This window comes from Astyanax mexicanus, chromosome 25 (assembly GCF_023375975.1).
Source record: "Astyanax mexicanus isolate ESR-SI-001 chromosome 25, AstMex3_surface, whole genome shotgun sequence".
NCBI lineage: Eukaryota > Metazoa > Chordata > Actinopteri > Characiformes > Acestrorhamphidae > Astyanax > Astyanax mexicanus.
In genome coordinates this window covers 22,792,379-22,808,314 of record NC_064432.1, presented here as the reverse complement: position 1 = coordinate 22,808,314, position 15,936 = coordinate 22,792,379, and the positions used below count along the sequence as shown (strand labels likewise).

At 37.3% G+C, this 15,936-nt stretch overlaps 2 protein-coding genes across 2 annotated transcripts; both read left to right on the top strand.

The window, feature by feature from the left end:
- The first annotated feature begins 3,479 nt into the window (after window positions 1-3,479).
- LOC111196454 (uncharacterized) lies at window positions 3,480-8,410 on the top strand. The gene is made up of 4 exons (XM_049472385.1): window positions 3,480-3,631; window positions 6,392-6,448; window positions 6,577-7,813; window positions 8,374-8,410. The coding sequence occupies exons 2-4, from the start codon at window positions 6,409-6,411 to the stop codon at window positions 8,408-8,410; spliced, it is 1,314 nt and encodes a 437-aa protein (XP_049328342.1). The 5' UTR covers window positions 3,480-3,631; window positions 6,392-6,408.
- Window positions 8,411-8,731: 321 nt separating this feature from the next.
- Window positions 8,732-13,810, top strand: LOC111188236 (mucin-2). The gene is made up of 5 exons (XM_049472384.1): window positions 8,732-10,124; window positions 10,231-10,295; window positions 10,450-10,589; window positions 10,795-11,457; window positions 13,734-13,810. The coding sequence occupies exons 1-5, from the start codon at window positions 8,949-8,951 to the stop codon at window positions 13,808-13,810; spliced, it is 2,121 nt and encodes a 706-aa protein (XP_049328341.1). The 5' UTR covers window positions 8,732-8,948.
- Window positions 13,811-15,936: the final 2,126 nt, after the last annotated feature.

Below are 15,936 nucleotides of genomic sequence, written 5' to 3'. Positions count from 1 at the left end.
GGTTTGTTATTTCTTCTTCTTCTTCTTCTTCTTCTTCTTCTTATTATTATTATTATTATTATTATTATTATTATTATTATTATTATTTATCTCTTTATTTATCTGCTCTAAATTGTAGCCTGTCCACTTATCCTTTATTCTGAATTATTGTATTTCTTCTTAATTAAATCTTAATTAATTGTTTGTTTGAATGTTTATTGTAGCTTAACCTGTTTGAATACATGATTATAATTTTTTATTTGAAAATGAGGGTTACCCTCAATGTATTCCCCAATAAAAATACAGGTTGATTGATAGATTGATAGATTGATTGATTGAGAGACAAAAGCACAATATTCTCTGGATCTGAAGAAGACACTGTATGATATCGTACCAACAGAAATACCTGATTACAGGAGTTTTAAAAGTTACAGCTCCAATCTGCCACATATTACAACATGACAGTGCAAAGTTTACAGAATCCAACAACATTTCGTATAATTCAGAACAGGTTAAGGAGCTATACTATAATTTGCATGGTTGACTGAGGTCTAAAGGAACTATTAAAACATAATCTGGAAGGCATGGGAGGTATGCTTTATGACTCAACTTTTGAATAGTTTAACACAGAAGAACTGTGTGAGGCACACTCAACGTGGCGCCTTCTCATAGTTTAAATAATGTAAGAAACAATCTGAAAATTAAACATTACAAAGACATTATGTTGTACATATATTGTCCATTGGACTTCTCCTCAGGCCTTTTTTTATTCTCTTAATTCTCTGAAATCCACTACTCATTGGCTGTCCCGATCTAATGCAATTTTAGCAATAATACATCACAGATATATGTTTCAGAAATGTCCTGAATCTGTGGAGTCCGTGGTTTTGAATGCACTTAATCACAGGATTGTGTGTGACTCACATTTAAACTTATGAGGATATAAATAAGGCCACAGTGTCTGATTATTTACCTTCTTGAGAAGCAAGTTTACTGGAAGGCTGCATTTTAAAAAGTCATTCCACTAATATACAGTACACTGAAGTGTCCATTAATAAGTTTATCATAAAACAGAGATAAACACACCAATTACAATCTGACAGGAAGTATATGGACACACACATCCACCAGTTAGAGACAGCATGAGCCAGCTGCTCTCTGTTATCACAAATTTATTAATGGTAACAATAAGAAATGTCGAATTTCATGTGCTGGTAAAACTTTGAATCCTAGGAGGTTAATAAACTTGTCTGTGCATTGTTTAAAAAGGGGCTAAATACAAAATGATAAATAACAATTCAACTAATTCTTTTTTTTTTTTTTTACTTCTATCTGTAATAGTAATTGCTTAAAACTGCATAATGTGTTTAGTCTATGGCTTAAGTTAGCCTCCTCCCCATCACTTTCGTTACTGTTTATTTCTATTAGCACGTTATACTTCCACCTCTCATTTGATGTCCTTAGTCTGGCAGGTTTTTGAACTGATTATTTTACAGATTATTTAACAAGCAGCAGTTAGACCGTAGGGCCACTCTTGAGCTGTGAATTTACTGTACATAAAAACACATTTCTAAGGTAATTTATCTTTCTTTTATTTATATATTTTTAATTTATTTTTGGCTTTACAATCTACCATAGATTCCTCACCAATTTATTTTACACTGGTTAATAAATAAGAGTTAATCTACAAATACAAATACAGTAGATACAGTGTAATCTCCAGCAGAATCTGTTGTACCCATACTGCTGCACAATAAGCATAAATGTCAAGGGGAGTTACAAAACATGTCCCTTTTCTTCATCTCTTTTTTGAGGACAATACTAGCTTAGTATTTATATTTATTTAAAATCACCATCACTGTATTTCACATTAAACTACTTAAAATCAAATCTTTTTTTATTTTAAACTATCATCTTAAACTCTGTGTAATTAGAACTTTAACTGCCCTCAACCACAAAAAGAGAACTTGTTGCACAAATGCTTGGAAAGGTGAAACTTCCACTAACAAAAAAAAAAGTATTTTATTGTTGGAATGAAAATGAAAGATACACAAGACTATTTTAACAATGCCACAGAGCTCCATGGAAGGGTGTGATACTGTAAAACATGGAATCTAAACGAACGGCATATGAATGACTCAAACTCAGACAGCATTGAGAATTAAATCAGTTCTTACCAAACAAGTAGCATTAAACAAAGACAGGACTGTGCACTGTCCATCTGTGATTGTGAAATTTTACCAGATATTTGTCTTGTGTAACATGATAAATTAGTGGACCTTATTTACCATTTACCAAATGTACTCTTTAGACCTATTTGAGAACTGTGTGAGCACAGTGAGAACATAATCATCTCCCATTTGTCCCAGAAACCAGGCACTAAACTCCGCCATGAAGCAGAGAGGCATCGTGCTACGGATGGAAGGGAAGACTGGGCTGTTCCAGGTTTGGACTTAGCTTTCCTGTTTTAGCTTAAGCTCCCACAATTTAGCTCTAACTCTCCTTCTGTAACTTTAGCTTTAGCTCTCTGTGTTTAGGTTTAACTTTAACTTTAGCTTGCAGTTCTCTAAAGAGAGGGCAGAGCCATGTTAGCGTTGTGATAAAAAAACGGACCCACATTTTGAACCACACATTCTACACTGAGAGGGGAGCAAAAGACAATTATACTCTATATACCATACCATGGATTTTGGCCTCTGTCTTTAACCCATCCGTGCAGTGAACACACCCATATACACGCTAGTGAGTACACTCAGAAGACTTACACAGGGATACAGTGAGAACACGTGTCCAGGGTGGTGAGCAGCCATCGTTGCATGCATCGATGTCCTTTTAACAAGCTAAATTTACCTAGGTGCATCCAAGCCTATATATTTTCTTACTGATGAGCACACATTTAGAGAATAGAAAAAGAGAGCAGAAATTAGATTTGTTTAATTTGGATGAATGGATCTTTCTGAGAGCTGTGAAGTGTCTAATCCCATTTACAGAGTCAGGGTACCTGTAAAGTTTTCACTACATTACAAATTTTATTGAAAAAGCTTTTATAATGATGAACCAATTTGTCCTCGCAAACTGAAAAAACAAAAAACAAAAAAAAAACTCTTCATAAGATCTGTGTAAGTGCGATAGTGAATAAGGTCCATTCTGTGCATGTGTCAATAACTCTGTAAGAATTTTAAGAGAAGTTATTAAACTGTATGCTAAGTTCCTATTGCAACATCCCTGCAAAGATGTCCACCTAACCAAAGAATTTAAAGAGTGACAGAGCAAAAGAGAGAGGAAGAAAGAGAGAAAGAGAGAGAGGGAGGGAGAGAGAGAGTGGGAGGGAGGGCAGGAGAAAAGGAGGGGGGGGGGCAGTGCAATGTACAGTGATGTCGCATCAATACACACCCTCACCCTTCTTTCAAGAGACGGGTAGGAGGGAGTGCGTATTATTTCACATAACCTGTTCACCAAGTGTCACACCTCCTATATAATACTGCTATTGAGGACCAGAGTACCAGTTTCCTCAGTTCTCAGACCAGCTGAGGGCTTTTAAACCGAACTGAAGGTCATTTGCAAGAAACATGAAAGAATATAAAGCATCTTCTTTTCACTGATATTCAGAAAGGATTATATTTATTTTGGAACTATTTATTGTGCATGAAGGGTGAGTACATACTGTTTGTTTAATAATGCTTGTGAAATTAATTGGATATTAACTGCACAAAAACGTATTAATATGTATTTTTAAATGCTTGTGTACATATACAGTATATAACACAGTGAGTAAGAATAAACAAACTATTATAAAAACAAGATAATACCTGTAAGTATTATAAACAATGCATTATTATTGAGCTATAAACTATAATTATAAACTATAGTATTACTATATACTATATAATTATACATGCATATAACCATATATTGTAATGAACTATATTTATTATATTTATTTAAGTAATGCTATTATTAGTTAATCAGTTTATCATAGGAATGTATAAACGTCCAATTCTTGTATATATTGAACAATATATTTAATATAACATATTATACATAAAACTTTTTGACCTCTGACCTACTTGTAATAATGCAAAATAAACAGTTGAAATAATGTAACCAGAATTAACTCCAATATCATTAATAAATAATGAATTTGTTACATAATATTATATTTGGTTATTTATTGTAAGTCTTTAATTAGAAAACATTGAACATTTTTACATATCAGTGATTGTTAAACCTGTATTACATAAAAAAACATAATTACAACTAAATTAATTAATAAACCTGGAACTTTCTACAACCCACATGAAGTGCAACCAATTACAGACTAATAACTGTTAATTTATGCAAGAATACATGTTAAATAATTTGCATAAAAGTGTCTTAATGGGTTAATTGTGCATTATTAAAAAATATAAAACATTTAATTATTAGTCATTTACACACAATAAACATCCAACTGTGCAAAATAAAAATAAAAATGGTCATTAACAATAAGTAAACTGTCAATCCAAACACAAAGTAAACAAATTCACTAACAAAACTCAGGCTTTTGAAAAAAAAATACATGTGGTGTGAAGCTGCCATCAAAAGCAGATCTGTGATTTTAACTTTTGTAAAATGGTGTAAAATGGGATGAACCGGGCGTCTGTATGGATGGGCTAAAACTGGAGTTTTTATTCCTGGTCCTAAAGATCTGAACCTAGCAGAGTTAACCTCTTCACCTAATCTCACACACAGGTCATTAAATCCTACATGAGAACATTGAACACTCAGGTGTGTTAGATCTGAAATCTCCAGGACTAGGAGTGAGCACCCCTGTGCTAAAATATAAAAAATATAAAAATATAAATATTATTAAGTAAATAAAATAACAGCAGATGGCGCCAGATCCATTCTAACGAGCAAGATTCTTGGGTACATATTGGTTAAAGGTTACCATATGTAATAATATATATTAAATTTATATATGCCAAAACTAATTTCATTTATAAATAATTAAATTTTTTTTTGTGATTCCTAACTGCTTTTCATTGTGCTGCTACCAAGATGATGTAAGGTTTTGCTCTTAAAAGTAGAAATGCATTTCTCTGTTTGTATTAAACATATAATTACTTTTTTTTTACTAAAAAGTTTAAATAGCAGAGTGGATGCTATATTTTGAGATTTTGGGAAATATATAGATTTTTTTACTTAAATGTTTGACTAAAACATTGTTTCACAGAATAGTTGCGTAATAAACCGTCTGCTGCAAGCCTTGTAACAGTTTTTATTCTTCCAACTACTCAACAGTTTTTCATGTAAATATCCTGGTCAAATAGCTGATTAGCCTTTGCAACCTCTATTACAATATTATAGTCTACATGTGTTTAAGTCTATACAGCAGTTTTTTTAAGGAAAAGTATATATTAACAAATATATTGCCAAGAGAGAGAGAGTAAATATCAGAATTGGCACATATTCAAGGCTGCTGTATTCACAATCACAGGGCATCTCACGATACGATATTATCACAATGTGTTGGCCATGATAATGATGACAGCAGTGCGATTCTGTGATACTCAATACATTATACAATATATTATACAATTCTCTATGATACTTTACTGCACCTAAATACTCAAAATACTCATAAATGATTATTAAAAAAACAGGAATTATGGATTTATTGGTGTCAGTCACAGAATGTAACAACTAATATTCTTCACTGCAGATTTACCCTATTCATTTGATTATAGCGCCACCATGTGGAGTAATTAAGCAAAAACTTTAGTAAATCAAATTGGGGGAGCAAGTCCTTAGGGAGTTTAGAGCACCTACACGTCATTGAATACAATAATATTTGACACCCATGTATGAATATAATATGATAAAAATATTTTCTACATTGTAGATTAACACTAAATACATTAGAACCGTACAATTTTGAACTTTAGATTATCTTTTATGCCAGCTTTGCCACTGGCTGATTCTCTCAGTCGGCTTCATGAGGGAGAACCTTCTGATTCACCACCTGTCTTAAAGGAGTTCTAGAGGTGCTGAGCTCTTGTTCACTGCTTTATGTGTTTCTTCATAGTTTTTATTGATCTATTTATTAAACATTAATCTGCAATGTAGTAAATATTACAAATAAAGAACAAATATTACGTATATATTCATATATTCTCCAACCCCTAATGGAGATTCCTCCAATCCTAATTTAATGCAGCTGTCCTGAGTAAAGTATTCCTATTTAAAAAAGGGTCAGAGCACAGGAAAAGCAATGCTAGGGCCCTAAAGTGTTTTCCTTAAAGGCCCAGCAGTGACTTAGTGGACCTGCATTTCCCCAGGCTTAACGGAAGCATATTTTCTGCATCTTTTATGTTGGAATGAAAACCATGTATGTCACAATGACAATACTTTAAAATATTTTTCTCCATAGATACCTAAGAAAACAAAATGAAGAAAACATGGATTGTAGCACTGGTGTGCTTGACAGGTAAAACCAGCAACATATTCAAAAAAATGTTGACCGTTAAATTTTTTACAAATTATACATTTTACAAAATATCAATTAAATTTCTGTTATGAGATGACAATACTCACAGTACTCACAATATTTCACAGCAACCCTGTCAAGAGTACAGACAACAGACACAAACACAACAAGCACAAGCGTTGACACAACACCAGATAATACAACTGAGATGACAGCAGCAACAGGAGAGACTCCCACAAGTACTGAACAAACACCTACAACAAACCTGGTCACAGACACAGAGCAATCACAGAGCTCGGTTATTCAAACCACTCTGCAAGCTCTGGCAAGTTTTGTGACAACTACTAGTGAATTCCTATCAACAAATCTTGTAACTTCAAATCAAGAACAATCTACAGAAAATTTAGAAATAAGCCCAACTGAAATTCCAACATCGACTACAGAACAAGAAACCACAAATGATTCAAATAATGCATCAACTACAGGTGAAGTTCTCACAAGTCCTGAATCAACCACAACTGAATCAGTACCAAGCACATCAACTCCAGTTGAGTCGACAATGCAGGAAACAACAACTGTGGAGTCAACAAGTATCACAGACCTTCTGACATCAACTACAGAACAGGTAACTACCCTGGAAACAACCATCTCAAATGAGTCAGCAACAACAAGTGAAGTCCTCACAAGTCCTGAATCAACCACAACTGAATCAGTACCAAGCACACCAACTCCAGTTCAGTCGACAATGCAGGAAACAACCACTTTAGAGACAACCACTTCAAATGATGCAGCTACTACAACTGAAGCTTTTACACGTTCTGAACCAACCACAACTGAATCATCACCAACTCCACCAACACAGCAGGAAACAACCACTTTAGAGTCAGAAACAAGTACCACTGAACTTCTGACATCAACTGCAGAACAAGTATCTACACTGGAAACATCAACCCCAAGTGAACCATTAACAACCCCAACAACTCCAGTAGAGTCAACAATGCAGGACACAACCACTGTGGAGTCAACAACAAGTATCAATGAGATTCTGACATCAACTACAGAACAAGTATCTACACTGGAAACATCAACACCCAGTGAGCCTGCAACTACTACCGAAGTCCTCATAAGTCCTGAATCAACCACAACTGAATCAGTAACAACCCCAACAACTCCACTTGAGTCAACAATGCAGGAAACAACCACTGAAGAGTCAACAAGTACAATTGAATTTCTGACATCAACTGCAGAGCTAGCAACTACCTTGGAAACAATCCCATCAACTGATGCAGCTACTACAACTGAAGCCTCCACAAGTTCTGAACCATTTACAACTGAATCATCAACAACTCCCATTGAGTCAATAACGCAAGAATCAACCACTTTAGAGTCAACAAGTACCACTGAACTTCTGACATCAACTGCAGAACAAGTATCTATACTGGAAACATCAACCCCAAGTGAACCATTAACAACCCCAACAACTCCAGTAGAGTCAACAATGCAGGACACAACCACTGTGGAGTCAACAACAAGTATCAATGAGATTCTGACATCAACTACAGAACAAGTATCTACACTGGAAACATCACCCCACAGTGAGCCTGCAACTACTACCGAAGTCCTCATAAGTCCTGAATCAACCACAACTGAATCAGTAACAACCCCAACAACTCCACTTGAGTCAACAATGCAGGAAACAACCACTGTAGAGTCAACAAGTACAACTGAATTTCTGACATCAACTGCAGAGCTAGCAACTACCTTGGAAACAACCACATCAACTGATGCAGCTACTACAACTGAAGCCTTCACAAGTTCTGAACCATTTACAACTGAATCATCGACAACTCCCATTGAGTCAATAACGCAAGAACCAACCACATTAGAGTCAACAAGTACCACTGAACTTCTGACATCAACTGCAGAACAAGTATCTACACTGGAAACATCAACCCCAAGTGAACCATTAACAACCCCAACAACTCCAGTAGAGTCAACAATGCAGGACACAACCACTGTGGAGTCAACAACAAGTATCAATGAGATTCTGACATCAACTACAGAACAAGTATCTACACTGGAAACATCAACACCCAGTGAGCCTGCAACTACTACCGAAGTCCTCATAAGTCCTGAATCAACCACAACTGAATCAGTAACAACCCCAACAACTCCACTTGAGTCAACAATGCAGGAAACAACCACTGAAGAGTCAACAAGTACAATTGAATTTCTGACATCAACTGCAGAGCTAGCAACTACCTTGGAAACAATCCCATCAACTGATGCAGCTACTACAACTGAAGCCTTCACAAGTTCTGAACCATTTACAACTGAATCATCAACAACTCCCATTGAGTCAATAACGCAAGAATCAACCACTTTAGAGTCAACAAGTACCACTGAACTTCTGACATCAACTGCAGAACAAGTATCTATACTGGAAACATCAACCCCAAGTGAACCATTAACAACCCCAACAACTCCAGTAGAGTCAACAATGCAGGACACAACCACTGTGGAGTCAACAACAAGTATCAATGAGATTCTGACATCAACTACAGAACAAGTATCTACACTGGAAACATCAACACCCAGTGAGCCTGCAACTACTACCGAAGTCCTCATAAGTCCTGAATCAACCACAACTGAATCAGTAACAACCCCAACAACTCCACTTGAGTCAACAATGCAGGAAACAACCACTGTAGAGTCAACAAGTACAACTGAATTTCTGACATCAACTGCAGAGCTAGCAACTACCTTGGAAACAACCACATCAACTGATGCAGCTACTACAACTGAAGCCTTCACAAGTTCTGAACCATTTACAACTGAATCATCGACAACTCCCATTGAGTCAATAACGCAAGAATCAACCACTTTAGAGTCAACAAGTACCACTGAACTTCTGACATCAACTGCAGAACAAGTATCTACACTGGAAACATCAACCCCAAGTGAACCATTAACAACCCCAACAACTCCAGTAGAGTCAACAATGCAGGACACAACTACTGTGGAGTCAACAACAAGTATCAATGAGATTCTGACATCAACTGCAGAACAAGTATCTACTACTACCAAAGTCATCACAAGTCCTGAATCAACTACAACTGAACCATTAACAACCCCAACAACTCCACTAGAGTCAACAATGCAGGACACAACCACTGTAGAGTCAACAAGTACAACTGAACTTCTGACATCAACTACAGAACAGGTAACTACCCTGGAAACAACCATCTCAAATAAGTCAGCAACAACAAGCGAAGTCCTCACAAGTCCTGAATCAACCACAACTGAATCAGTAACAACCACACCAGCTCCTGTTGAGTCGACAATGCAGGAAACAACCACTGTAGAGTCAACAAGTACCACCGAACTTCTTACATCAACTGCAGAACAAGTATCTACACTGGAAACATCAACCCCCAGTGAGCCTGCAACTACTACCGAAGTCATCACAAGTCCTGAATCGACTGCAACTACTGAATCATCAACATCATCACCAACTCCTCTTGAGACTACAGTGCCAACTACAACTATTTCCACAACAACAAAAAATGAAGGCTATCTTTCTTTACGCTTTAAGATGGATACTGTTTTCATTGATGCTTACAGTAATCCAAATTCAGATGCTTTTAAGACACTGGCCAATCGTGTTGAAACTGAGGTACTGTATTTTTTGTATCATTTTTTTTACATTTTACAGATTTAGCATTTACAAATGAATATTGCATTGCTAAAAAACTAATTTTCCTTACATTCATTTCTTGTAGTTGACAAACATATACACAGCAATGTACCCGCTGACATTCCGAAGATGCATCGTCATTTCATTTCGGTAAGTGACTTTACTGTGCATTCTGAATAATTTGAAACATTTCATTAGAAGTACTCAAACACTGTCTCAGACCTCACCATTCTGTAACATGTTATGGTAACTTGTAATGTGTGGCAAATATGAAAATAAATGTTTCTTTATGTTAAAAATCTAGGCCTGGCTCTGTGGAAGCAAATACTCAACTTACTTTTTTGGACCAGACCCAGATGCCTAATACTACAAATGCTGAAGAAGCTTTAAAGCAATCTCTTAATTCATCATCTTTAGGTGTTATTGCATCCAGTATTGAAGCTGGTAAGTCTACATTTTGTATATATATAAGACCTATATCTGTATCTACATAGACAATATTTAAACTAAGGCACATGAACTTCTAAAACTGATTACAGTTAAGTTTATACAAATGAGAAATGAGTAACAAACCATTTCACATTTAAACGCGATATCATGTTTTACTAAGTTATTATACACATACTAAACATAAATTTACTTCCAAAAGTGGTCATCAGTTCTGCAAATGCAACCGAATCCCCAACCACTAAGGAACAAGAAACTAGCCTGGATGCAACAACCTCAAGCGAGACAGCAACTACAAGTGAATTCTTCACGAGTCCTGAACCAACTACAAAAGAATTATTAACATCACCAACTCCACTTGAATCAACAATGCAGGAAACAATCACAGTAGAATCTACAACAAGCACCACTGAAGCTCCAACATCAACTACAGAACAAGTGACAACCTTGGAGACAACCACCTCAACTGATGCAACAACTACAAGTCAAGTGGTCACAAGCACAGAACCAACTACAACTGAATCAACAACACCTTTTGAGACTACAGTCCAAGAAACAAACACTGTAGAATCCACAACAAGCACCACTGAAGCCCCAACATCCACTACAGAACAAGTGACAACCCTGGAGACAACCACCTCAACTGAAGCAACAACTACAAGTCAAGTGGTCACAAGCACAGAACCAACTACAACTGCATTAACAACGCCTTTTGAGACTACAGTCCAAGAAACAACCACTGTAGAATCTACAACAAGCACCACTGAAGCTCCAACATCAACTACAGAACAAGTGACAACCTTGGAGACAACCACCTCAACTGATGCAACAACTACAAGTCAAGTGGTCACAAGCACAGAACCAAGTACAACTGAATCAACAACACATTTTGAGACAACAGTCCAAGAAACAACCACTGTAGAATCCACAACAAGGACCACTGAAGCTCCAACATCAACTACAGAACAAGTGACAACCTTGGAGACAACCACCTCAACTGATGCAACAACTACAAGTCAAGTGGTCACAAGCACAGAACCAAGTACAACTGAATCAACAACACATTTTGAGACAACAGTCCAAGAAACAACCACTGTAGAATCCACAACATGGACCACTGAAGCTCCAACATCCACTACAGAACAAGTGACAACCGTGGAGACAACCACATCAACTGAAGCAACTACTACAAGTCAAGTGGTCACAAGCACAGAACCAAGTACAACTGAATTAACAACACCTTTTGAGACTACAATCCAAGAAACAACCACAGCAGAATCCACAACAAGCACCACTGAAGCTCCAACATCCACTACAGAACAAGTGACAACCGTGGAGACAACCACATCAACTGAAGCAACAACTACAAGTCAAGTGGTCACAAGCACAGAACCAACTACAACTGAATTAACAACACCTTTTGAGACTACAGTTCAAGAAACAACCACTGTAGAATCCACAACAAGCACCACTGAAGCTCCAACATCAACTACAGAACAAGTGACAACCCTGGAGACAACCACCTCAACTGATGCAACAACTACAAGTCAAGTGGCCACAAGCACAGAACCAAGTACAACTGCATTAACAACACCTTTTGAGACTACAGTCCAAGAAACAACCATTGTAGAATCCACAAAAAGCACCACTGAAGCTCCAACATCAACTACAGAACAAGTGACAACCCTGGAGACAACCACCTCAACTGATGCAACAACTACAAGTCAAGTGGTTACAAGCACAGAACCAACTACAACTGAATCAACAACACCTTTTGAGACTACAGTCCAAGAAACAACCACTGTAGAATCCACAACAAGCACCACTGAAGCCCCAACATCCACTACAGAACAAGTGACAACCCTGGAGACAACCACCTCAACTGAAGCAACAACTACAATTCAAGTGGTCACAAGCACAGAACCAACTACAACTGCATTAACAACGCCTTTTGAGACTACAGTCCAAGAAACAACCACTGTAGAATCCACAACAAGGACCACTGAAGCTCCAACATCAACTACAGAACAAGTGACAACCTTGGAGACAACCACCTCAACTGATGCAACAACTACAAGTCAAGTGGTCACAAGCACAGAACCAAGTACAACTGAATCAACAACACATTTTGAGACAACAATCCAAGAAACAACCACTGTAGAATCCACAACATGGACCACTGAAGCCCCAACATCCACTACAGAACAAATGACAACCTTGGAGACAACCACCTCAACTAAAGCAACTACTACAAGTCAAGTGGTCACAAGCACAGAACCAAGTACAACTGTATTAACAACGCCTTTTGAGACTACAGTCCAAGAAACAACCACTGTAGAATCCACAACAAGCACCACTGAAGCCCCAACATCCACTACAGAACAAATGACAACCTTGGAGACAACCACCTCAACTGATGCAACAGCTACAAGTCAAGTGGTCACAAGCACAGAACCAACTACAACTGAATTAACAACACCTTTTGAGACTACAGTCCAAGAAACAACCACTGTAGAATCCACAACAATTTTCACAAGCACAGAACCAACTTCAGTTGCATCAACGACTGTAGCAACTACAACAGTAAATGCTGCAGGGTACCTTTATCTACGGTTCAAGATGAATCGGGATTTCATTTCAGCATATACTGTTAAAACCTCAAGTGAATACCAGTTACTGGAAAGCAGTGTGATAGCTGAGGTAATGAAAAAACAAATTCAGTTGCAATTACATATTTATTTTTATATAATGCTTATGCTTTATATTTCAAATTTTCTGTGATGGTAAGTAAAATTATTTAAACTTTTCAGATGACCAGAGCATACAAACTCAAATACCCACAAACATTCCGAAGCTGTGTGATTATGAGCTTTTGGTAAGTTAATACAATTATTAATTCGGGAACAATTTGTTTTTTAATTAGGTTTCTAACATAACATGTTTTGAAATGCATTGGGAATAAAAAAATAATAATCATATTAATTTATTGTACATATTTATGTATCTTCAGACAAAGCTGCATTATGTTAAAACTATATGCCATGTATGTTAACTGGATTTAAATAAATTAATTAGGAGTGGAGACCATTTTTATTATGTATTTTATATCTAACAATGTCTTTAACCTATTCCAAATATTAGGCCTGGATCAGTTGGAGTGGATTCCCAGGTGGGCTTTGAAAACAAGACAGTGGTTCCTGAAACAACAGAGGCAGTGACAGCACTACAGGAAGCTTTAAATTCAAGCAACACCTTAAGTATTATAACATCCAGTATTAATGCCGGTGAGTCTAGAAACTTTGTATGAAAGTAGTTTCTGTCCCCACCAAAACTCAACACAAAAGCTATTCATCATTTTAAGTAATAAAAAAACTAATATTGCATTCTAATAATTAAAGCTTAAATTAAAACTGCCAACATAATTTATTTCAGCAACAAACTCAAGTGATTTGTTCGCAACTACAAGTCCAGTGGTTACAAGCACAGAACCAACTACAACTGCATTAACAACGCCTTTTGAGACTACAGTCCAAGAAACAACCACTGTAGAATCCACAACAAGGACCACTGAAGCTCCAACATCAACTACAGAACAAGTGACAACCTTGGAGACAACCACCTCAACTGATGCAACAACTACAAGTCAAGTGGTCACAAGCACAGAACCAAGTACAACTGAATCAACAACACATTTTGAGACAACAGTCCAAGAAACAATCACTGTAGAATCCACAACAAGCACCACTGAAGCTCCAACATCAACTACAGAACAAGTGACAACCTTGGAGACAACCACCTCAACTGATGCAACAACTACAAGTCAAGTGGTCACAAGCACAGAACCAAGTACAACTGAATTAACAACACCTTTTGAGACTACAATCCAAGAAACAACCACAGCAGAATCCACAACAAGCACCACTGAAGCCCCAACATCCACTACAGAACAAGTGACAACCTTGGAGACAACCACATCAACTGAAGCAACAACTACAAGTCAAGTGGTCACAAGCACAGAACCAACTACAACTGAATTAACAACACCTTTTGAGACTACAGTCCAAGAAACAACCACTGTAGAATCCACAACAAGGACCACTGAAGCTCCAACATCAACTACAGAACAAGTGACAACCTTGGAGACAACCACCTCAACTGATGCAACAACTACAAGTCAAGTGGTCACAAGCACAGAACCAACTACAACTGAATTAACAACACCTTTTGAGACTACAGTCCAAGAAACAACCACTGTACAATCCACAACAACCATCACTGAAGCTCCAACATCAACTACAGAACTAGTGACAACCTTGGAGACAACCACATCAACTGAAGCAACAACTACAAGTCAAGTGGTCACAAGCACAGAACCAACTACAACTGTATTAACAACGCCTTTTGAGACTACAGTCCAAGAAACAACCACTGTAGAATCCACAACAAGCACCACTGAAGCTCCAACATCAACTACAGAACAAGTGACAACCTTGGAGACAACCACCTCAACTGATGCAACAACTACAAGTCAAGTGGTCACAAGCACAGAACCAAGTACAACTGAATCAACATCACATTTTGAGACAACAGTCCAAGAAACAATCACTGTAGAATCCACAACAAGCACCACTGAAGCTCCAACATCAACTACAGAACAAGTGACAACCTTGGAGACAACCACCTCAACTGATGCAACAACTACAAGTCAAGTGGTCACAAGCACAGAACCAAGTACAACTGAATTAACAACACCTTTTGAGACTACAATCCAAGAAACAACCACAGCAGAATCCACAACAAGCACCACTGAAGCCCCAACATCCACTACAGAACAAGTGACAACCTTGGAGACAACCACATCAACTGAAGCAACAACTACAAGTCAAGTGGTCACAAGCACAGAACCAACTACAACTGAATTAACAACACCTTTTGAGACTACAGTCCAAGAAACAACCACTGTAGAATCCACAACAAGGACCACTGAAGCTCCAACATCAACTACAGAACAAGTGACAACCTTGGAGACAACCACCTCAACTGATGCAACAACTACAAGTCAAGTGGTCACAAGCACAGAACCAACTACAACTGAATTAACAACACCTTTTGAGACTACAGTCCAAGAAACAACCACTGTACAATCCACAACAACCATCACTGAAGCTCCAACATCAACTACAGAACTAGTGACAACCTTGGAGACAACCACATCAACTGAAGCAACAACTACAAGTCAAGTGGTCACAAGCACAGAACCAACTACAACTGAATTAACAACACCTTTTGAGACTACAGTCCAAGAAACAACCACTGTAGAATCCACAACAAGGACCACTGAAGC